General features: G+C 38.4%; 1 protein-coding gene across 2 annotated transcripts; it reads right to left on the bottom strand.

Moving 5' to 3' along the window:
- Positions 1–2,724: 2,724 nt before the first annotated feature.
- LOC105040420 (auxin-responsive protein IAA6) lies at positions 2,725–7,503 on the bottom strand. Of its 2 annotated transcripts, none has more exons than XM_010916946.4 (7): positions 7,148–7,503; positions 6,476–6,778; positions 6,176–6,374; positions 5,260–5,522; positions 4,373–4,520; positions 3,238–3,301; positions 2,725–3,006 (listed from the first exon to the last, which is right to left on the bottom strand). In XM_010916946.4, the coding sequence occupies exons 2-7, from the start codon at positions 6,756–6,758 to the stop codon at positions 2,965–2,967; spliced, it is 999 nt and encodes a 332-aa protein (XP_010915248.2). In that variant the 5' UTR covers positions 6,759–6,778; positions 7,148–7,503; the 3' UTR covers positions 2,725–2,964. The 2 variants fall into 2 exon arrangements, with proteins under 2 accessions (XP_010915248.2, XP_010915232.2); XM_010916930.4 differs by having other exon boundaries at positions 5,260–5,528.
- Between the last annotated feature and the right edge of the window lie 2,177 nt (positions 7,504–9,680).

The raw sequence follows: 9,680 nt of genomic DNA on the forward strand, positions 1-9,680 counted from the left end.
TAAAAAAAAAGGTCTGACAATATTATACTCTTCAGACAACTCTTAGCTTGACATTTGGGTCGATGCTACTCTGCATGTGCTTGCCTAATGAGATCATATTTAGATTGTAGAGAAAGATCATGTCTTGTGTCAAGCAACCGGTTTTTGCGGGGTTACTTTCAATGCCCAGAGGAAGAAAGAAACCAAACAATTGATCCCCATAATATTCTGTATATCATTATTATCACGTCGGACAACATGCTCGATGTTCTTCCTGTTTTATGTCTCACAAACAAATAGAAATCAATAGAAACTTTACAGCCACTTGTATCTTGAACCGTTTTCTTTCAGGAAAAAAGAGGGGGAAAAAATCTTAAATTGCTTCCTTAAGCTCATGACCTCTATTTATAATATTCCACTTGCAAGCTCCAGTTAAGGTTTTATAAACGTAATCTAGGCCTCAACAACATCGAGCGCATATTATTTATTATATTTCAACTGCTGTGGAAGAATTGATCTGGCTTCCTCATACTTTTGAAGTTAAGATGATGTGGTCTCTATATTTCTTTTGTTGGCAACCGCTTTATATTACAACGAGAATGCTTTTGTAACCAACTCATGTGTTCATAATAATTAGTTAATTACTCACAACCTCTAAAACTGACCACCTTAAATAAGCATTCTTTCCTCTCTACCTACTGAAATAGTTGATTAGACTTCATGCGGTCTTAGTTTGACCATGATGTGACATTCATCTTTTGATGAAAGCGTGTGGGTAGAATTATTATGTCACTAAACCCTAAAGTCTAACCCCAGACCTTAAACCAATTATTATTATTATTATTATTCAAGCTATGTATCCTTTTGGAGTGTCAACACATAAAAAGGGGCGCCAATCTGGTCCCTGAAGCGACGTGACACTCCAAACTTAGGTGGCATCATTCATTGGATCATGTCCTCAGGGTAAATATATCTAATAAATTATGTAAGTCTGTAGCTTGGCCTGCTTAAACTGAAACACTTTCACCTAACCCCAAGCGTTGTAGGTACAAAGTTAACCTCGTCGCACGCCACGGAATGGTAGTCGTCTCAAAGGAAAAGGGGAGGGAGGGTCATCTGGTGGGAGGTGGGATAGCGTAGGAGTGGGAGGTGGCAAACATGCACACAGATCAATGGGGATAAGATGTCCCATAAAGTATATTACAAACAAGAACTGCCATATTCGTTCCGTATTCCATTCAAATTCTCTTCTTTTTGGCTGTCCGGAATTCAGGCGTGGCTCCATGACAGGGACCCGTCCTTTGTCTCCAACACCAAAATAAAGAACGCAAAAACAAATACTTGTGAATATATCCACCAACAAGATTCTTCTCTTTTTCACGCCTAACAGCACCTACTCTGTTCTCACTTAGCTGTTCTCCGAAATCTAGGTGTAGGCATTTTTTGGTTAAAAAAAAAAAAGCCTAGGTGTAGGGTACAATGTAGGTCATTGGATGGAGGTTGTGACAAAAAAGAGGAAAAATTATTGGTAAAAGAGATTTCTTTTCTCTTGAGTAACTAAAACAAAGACAGGGATTGGTTTTAGTCGGAAAACTAAGACTGATTCATAAATTATATCCCAAATGGTTGGAATCCGGGCGCAGTTGCTTTAGCACAAGCTGAATTTGGCTTCAAATCTACATGTTTTACATCTTATGCGAAGAAATATGCAACCATAATCAGGATCTCATTGATTTGATATACTAACCAATATGAACCGAGATACTCCTGATACGATATTGAAAGAGATTTTAAGCACAAAATGAATGCTTCATATCATAGTTTTTCTGGTATCATCTATATTGACTGGTATGTCGATATCTTGCTCTTTGTACATCGGCAGACATGCATGGAATCTCTCGATCTTATTAAAAGTTCACCAGCCTCCATCTCACTGTGATAAACTAATATCTAGGATCCATGCTGCCTACATAGCTGATATCCCAGAATTTTCAGACCTTGCAAGCCAAGGGTTAAAACCAGCAACAAGTCATATGACATACATAAACCAGCTCTAAATTTTATAGGGTAAAATTGATAGTTCAGCTTGCTTCTTTTTGGACTTTTCAGATATGGTCGATTTTATGAATCACTGGTGCAAAGTAAGACTAATTTACACAGATTTATGATTTCTTTTTCCTTTGAAAGAACTTGTTGTTCCAATCCAGTGAGGTCTACTGCTGCCACCTCACCTCCGAGCGAGTCAAAAGTCATGTCCAGATCTGAAAACAATCTAGTCTAAGGTGGGCCCCAGGTTTGGCAAGTGGGAGCATCAAGAGACAGCAAGGGTTGGTGCCCTGGCTGCTTGTGGAGGCACAAGCAAGTGGTGGAAGAAAGCGACCCATACATTTGCACAGGTGTACCACTCCAGATTGCAAGGTCAAGCACATGGTATGTGTAGTGGGTTTGGGACTGCTTAAACCCATTCAATGATTGAGGTCTCCATCAAAATGCTAAATGCTGCAAACAGATGGCCTTGGCCAAGCAACTTGCAGTAACTTTTGGGGGGTTCTCTGTTAGAATCCAACTAGTCAGTAAAATTTAAGAAGGCAATATGATACAGTGGGCTAGGTTTGTTAGTCATGATTATAGCCTAGATTAAAATATTTGCTCTATTAAACAATTTTATGTTGCAATTTAAGCCATAGATTTCACTAGAAGATGGTTGCTTCCCTTGCATTAGATTTAGCCTCTTTGGTCAACCAATCAACCAAACCATTGAAGAACCTTTCATAACTTGAAGAAGAGTCAAGATTCATAGCTAAGAATCTCTATTTTTAAGTCATGGAGAAAGGGGGTTATCATGATCAAAAGAGCTGCATGCTTTTGCATCATTGAAACAGAAAAAGGATAATCATAAAAACAGACGTTGGCTTTTCACTAAATGGATTTACAGGTGACCTGCTATCGCATCGCTGCTAATATATATTCCCTCTCTTCCTTCCTTCAACACTCTGTCGCAGTTCTTTTCCGGCAGACTGCTCCCAACTGAAAAACAGTAAGACATGAAACAAAATCAGGCATAAGGTCAAGATGAAGCCTTCTTTTTAGCTGGATTTGTTGCATACCTATTAAAAGTAATCAAAAATAAACAAGATGCATGCAATTCATTTAAGATCTGCTCATATTAACAGTGTGAAGCCGCAACGCTAATGAATTATTTCAATCAGCCAAGGTAATGATCACGATTTATGAAACTTGAGAAAAGAGTGAGCTTACAGATAGCACAGAAAGATCGGAACTCTTCAGCACCCTCAACCTCTTAACAGCAGAGACAAACATGCTGCAGGTGTCACAAAAAGTATTTTAAGCTATAAGATTTTAATGAGCAAATCATCTGGCATTCTGCTATGATAAAAATAGAACAAGATAAACGCAGCATTCTTTTTTCAGAAAAAGTCTAAGCATAAAATGTTGAAGAGGAAAAAAGTGGCAATCATGCAGGAGGGCAGAAGCATGTCAAAGTTGATCCAAGATGAAAGATCTCAAGGGGCATAGCTTGTGTCTTCCCTATCAACACTTGGATTGTCTTACAATTCGATGGAGATATAAATCTCTTAATACTGATATATCCGGAGAGAGTAAATGTATTTGCCTTCTGCATCAGAATCTCTCAACACTGATATAATCCTTTTCGATTCCCTCACCTAAACTTGCACTAGTGATATTTCTTCAAGGCTCTGGATCAATAGATGCAAGAGGGCAATTGAAAGGAAAAAACGAACAAACACATCAAGGAATGTCACGTCAGGCTTCCAAATGGATATTATCTTTTGGTTATCGACATCTAAGCAACTTAGAATTTACTCGGCAAAGAAACCCTCCTGCTGACTCAACTTTTTAAGTTCACTATAGGAGAAAATTTAACTATTCATCAACTCAGGGCTCAGCATGCAAGGAATTTCCACTAATAAAGACTAACCACCAATTTGCTTTGCATCATATAAATTTCATTTGAGGAATTTCGAGATCCATTTAGATTACAATTATGAAATGTAATGGCATGCACAAATAATTATCTTCGCATTGAATGCCTCAACTTATCAGTCCTGTCCAAAATACAAAGTTCTTCTATTGTCAGATGTAAGTTGGTGAACGCCGTTGGAAGCGGTTGAAATTATGAAGGACTTTCAAGTACTAAGAGAAACTACTTGAACCGTTCTTTTCATCCCATTCATTCATGATGGAGAAGACAAATACAGATAAGAGTATTTTTTTTAAAAAAAAAGTATCCATGATAAATCTAGTAAATGGTATGTATAAGTTATATTTGCATATATTTCCGAGATAAAATAAACAGCATTTTCACAGAAATTTTTTTTATTAATAGAAGAGAAAAAAAGGAAAAGCTTACTCCCAAGGAACATCCCCAACCAGCATTCTGTCTCCTTCATTGTCTTCATAAACCAAGGTATATTCACCAGTCCCATCTAATAAGCCTGTAAATGCTTTTCTTTCTTCTGCATCCTTCTGGGTCTCAGCTGTAGAAGGATCCCTTTGAGCTACATCATGAGGAATGGAATTACTGAGAACGTCAAGCATAGTTTCTAAATCTTTTAATGCATATAGCAATGATGGTTACTAACCAAGAAGTCAAAAAACAATAAATAAAGGGAAATAAATGGTTGAGACTAAGGCAATCTATGTATGGTGTACATTAAGTGCATACACAGATATATGATGCCAACAAGAAGCATCATCCTGTTTTAGCAACTAATATAACATCATAGAAATGAAAACCAACAGGAACGTCTACGATGTTTGTTGTGCAAAGAAACCAGCTCTAAAGACAGTAATGCAAATAAAGAGAGAGAAGAACACAGCTTTTAATGATGGTCCATGGTCTACGTCCGTCTCGAGAAAGCTTCACAAATGATAGAGAAAGTTCAAAGAAGAGAGGAAAGAACTCCAATACAGACGTCCTCAAATCTCATGAGCACTTGGAAACTCCAAAATACAAAAGGTGTAATCCCAAAAATCCAAGAATAGGTGAATCCTATACATGTACGGACACCTCAAAAAATTTTAGCCTTTACTATGGCCGAGGACCCAAGCGGAGAGACCATTTTAGCATTCCATCTTCTAAACACAAGACAACATAGCAAAGTTCTAAAACATGGTAGTCTAAGGTTTGATAAATCTTGGAGTCTATTTTGGAGTCTTGCTTAAACAAATGCGAAACAACAATAGTAAGAGGATTCAAGCTTCCTTTACTGCATGAATCAAAGAAATCAAGAATACCTGAAAGAAGGCCTTGGAAGAGCTCTTCTACAGCTGAAGAGAGCTTCTCGTAGCCATCATAGGCCTTCAAATCTATTTTCCTTCCTATCGGGATCCCATCCATGTTAATTTTCACAAATAAACCCTTCCTGCAGTTCTCAAGCTTTGGTCTAGTCTCTGAGTTCCCATTCTGTGATTGAAATGTTGGTTTAGAAGAGCTGCTTGCCAGATTTTTCCTGAACGAACGGATAGGAGGCCACCCAACCACAGCCGGAGAGGTAGTTCTGTTTCTTGTTTTGGGAAAAGCAAGAAACGGAAAAGAAATGAGAGATAAACAATGAAACGATCTAAGAGAAATTCTAACAAAATTTTTTTTTTTTTTTTTTCTTTTCGTGATCACAGGTGCAATTTATATGAGTCCTAAATTCAAATAATCAAAGCAAATTTGTTCAGAATATAAATTTAAGTAAGCAACAAACCAAAGAAACAAATAAATACAAATTAATCATTAAAGGAACTAAAACACAAATTAATCACAAATAAACTGCCTTCTGCGATAAATAAAGTAAGCATTGGAAAAGATTACAGGATGGCATGACAAAAGAGTGCAATTATATGGGGTACGGTGAGAGGAAATAAAAACTCCCGCTGCAAAAATTTGCCTCTCACATGGACAAAATAGTACGTTAAACAACGGCAAGACAAATTTCCACCATACTCGCGGGCCACGAGCAGATAATAAAAAATAAGCCAACAAGTTGGACACTTAAAGATTTAATGAACCAATACAACCGAAATAGAAAAAATATAAAAGAGGAAAAATAAACCAAGACAGAGGACAGCCTTATGGAAGGGGCAAAATATAAATAAACTTTGCGAAAGCTTCATAAAAATTTCGTGGTTGAATGGATGATACCATAGGATTATTGTTACTTACCTTGTTTGAGAGGTGTTGTTCGCTCCAGCTTTTCTCCCAGGAGCAGCATGTACTGGTGGTAATGAACTGCATGCCTTCCTCTCAAGGCTCTGCTGCTGCGGCTGCTGCTCTACGTTGCGATTTGTTCTCTGTGATAATTCCTGTCCCAAGCCACCTCTGCTATGTAGCTGAAAGAACCCACTCTGCTGCTGATGAGGATCTAAGAAAGGAGAAGGACATGGTCAAAATAGAAGACAAGCGGAGTTTTGAGGAGAAAAAGCCACTAAAATAGCAACTTTTTTTTCATTGGATACGCAATACCTTCTGTTTTGGACTCAACTGTGTCTAAAAATCCCCTTTTGGCTCCAGCACACGGATTGGTAGTCTTTGAGGCCTTGGAAAAGTATCCAAGAGATAGAACAGAGGACTCCTCTTCTCCTCCAGGAGGACCAAGCCTCAGCTCTAGCTTTCTCTCCTCGGAAACTTTTGAACCACTTCCACATCCTCCTCCTCCCGAGACTCTCACCATCCAGTCTCTCTCCTTTGGAATCAAATCAAGGAGCTGAGGACAGGCATCTGGTTTGTTTTTATAATCTTTTTCCATATGACTTCTTCTTTGGAGTCCTAAAATTAGAGGGAATGGAAGATAGGTGGATCAGAAGACCACCTTATATGGAGACTTTGGCTACAAGGCAAGGACTAAAAAACCATCTCATCTATTTCAATACTAAACTGGAGGAGAAAATGTCAAGATCAAAGTCAAAACAACACCACAAAACACCCCAGAACAATCAAAATCACAACCGCACGTTAGAAGCATTAGACTAAGCCAAGAAACAACAATGTTAAAGATATCGAAACCCCATTGAGAAATCTTATAAAAGCAACACCTCAGCTTTCCGTACCGGACGAAGAACAGAAAAAAGGACGAAATTTTCATCAAAAGAACTCCTTTCCCGGACTCATTAGCAGCGAGAAGAAACCTCCACTCACCTTCTCAGAAGACGGCCAGATGCACCGGGACAACACAACAAAGCTCTGTTTCGTAACAGAGGAAAGCTGTCTCCTTTCCTCTTTTCCTCCCACCAAAGCTACTCGAACTCCCAAAATCCTCCAGCTTGTCCTAAACTATGGAACCAGGAGGGGAGAGAGAGGAAGACTATGCTACCAATCCTGGTTCTCAAAATGAAATCTTGGAGAGAGGAAGATGAGTAAGGCTGCTCTGCTTTAAAGCTCTGTTTTCTTTCCTTTTTCTATTATGCTCTGCTTCTCTTTCCATTTTCATTTTCTTGGGGCAGCGGTTGTGGTTAAAAAAGGGCGCAGGAACAGAGCAACCGTGAGAGATTCCATTGCCCGAAAACGGACCGAGAAAGGGAATTAGAACGTTACTCACGCAAGCGCTGCACTCTTGAGATGCCCCCAGGGAGACGTGCTCCTATGACCACTTCGCACAGACCCACGCTAGCCAACGACAGAGATGTCTGTATAGCCGTGTCTCCATATTTTTCTCTCTGACGGCTGTATAGAAGCGAAATAATAGAAAGGGTGTTAAGTTATTGTTATACGTCTATCACTACATTACCTAGCAATGGGCTGCTTTACCTGATAGGCTACTGCCACCCCAGTAAGACTATTGTATAGGTTTTTAGCCATTTGATCAGTAGTCCCATTCTAGACATCAATAGTGGGGTTTGTCTGTTGTGTGAAGCTATAATGCACGTATCCATGCTTACAGTAGTTGGTTGATCTATCTTTTGGCTCTAGAAGAGTCTTCGGCTGAGTATACATTTATACTAAGGTCCAGCTACCATACCAGAGTATATATTCGGCTTGAGCACTGGTCCTCTCTCTCTCTCTCTGTGTGACCAACTTTATTGGAGGAAAAGCATGATAGGACTATAGGAATGTGGAGCTATAATTATGCAGGGATCAATACTTTATATGGGAGGCGGTTGGTTTATCCCATGGGTGTGGTAGAGTATTTTCACCATAGATCTATCAGGCGCCTTTCAGATCAGTGGTCCTCTGCTAGCCTACTGGCAAATTAAGAGGAAGCTCGGAGAATGACTGCATGAATGAGTTAAGCCTATCGTTCAAGTGGCAGGCCTGTGATGGGTTTATGGTTTGGGACCTTGTAGGACCGTTTGGAGTCACCATGATCACGTTTATCGCAGAGCTTTTCTAGAGCTGGAAATAGATGGAGAACTAAAGAGATCGAGGAGCTTGGATGCACGGAATTCAAAATGTGTCACAACTCGCAACAGCTAAGGTGATGGATATGGTCTAATTACAGGATTGTAGATGTGTTGACAACTGAGGTTGCTCACGTGAGTCCCATGGACATGATGGTCGGATATTTTGCTTCGTGCTCTCTCGGATGTCAAAGCGTAGAAAGGTTCACATGGAATTGCAGCATGGAACAGTGTAGGATCAGATATGAATAAATACAATATTTGTAATATTATTACTGTATCGGAGTAGGTAATATTTTTTTTCTTCAAATATGATCAGAAAATTTTGATAAATATCTGCTTTGGATGACTTTAGACACTTGACTTTCGTCTAAAATGATATACATAATGATAATGGCTGCCAACCAAACATAAGTTTGAAGTGGATGGTCCAAAAATTCCTGAGCCTCGGTCTTTGTTTTGCAGTTTTATTGATTCCTAAATAGCTTGGTTCAGTGAATGTCCTTGCACCCTAGTATTTATTTACATTTGTCTCATTGAAGCTGCATCCAGGTTATTGACTCGTATAACATTCGTTTGCCCTTAATCCGCATGAGGAAATCTGAAATGTAATTGATAAACTGCTAATTTTTCATTGCTATTATTCTTTATACCAGGCAAACATAAGGGAATGGTTAAAATGAGCTGGATTTTAATTTGCTAATTCAGTGGATCGCTTTTTTTTCCCAACATACTAAAGTTTCCCATGTATTGTTCAAAATTTATTTTGTTGATACCTTCATTTAAAAAATTTGTTTCAATGTCTTCTTAAAAATTAATGCAATTGAACAATTAATGCTTTGTTTTTCATGATATCTCCCCTGACATGTCGCCCGGGGAGCTTGTGAATGATGATGTAGATGGAGTGTTGGTTATTTGAATAAACTAGTGTGATTAAACATTTTGTAAACAAATCCATCAACAAGAGAAATAAACTTTAGCACACTTATATGTGTTTTTGAGTGATATCAATCCTGCACCTGCTCCAAAAAATAAGTCCTTGGAAGAGGGATACTAACCAGCTAAATTAATAAATATTTTCTATATACATTAACATGTTAAAATAATAAAATAAATAATAAAAAGATCTCCAATCAAGGAAAATAATATTATGTGCATGAGAGGAATGACTGGGAGTACTGGTGCTGTATCTTTCCATGAAAGAAGGATTTATTTTCCTTCCTACGAATCAACTATTAGATCACCCACTGCATAACTTTCAAAGTGATCAAAACTTCATGCACTGCTCTTAAACCAATTGATGATGAATTAATCATAGATTTACGTGAAGGAAG

The sequence above is a fragment of the Elaeis guineensis genome, chromosome 2, assembly GCF_000442705.2.
Source record: "Elaeis guineensis isolate ETL-2024a chromosome 2, EG11, whole genome shotgun sequence".
In the NCBI taxonomy this organism is placed as follows: Eukaryota; Viridiplantae; Streptophyta; class Magnoliopsida; order Arecales; family Arecaceae; genus Elaeis; species Elaeis guineensis.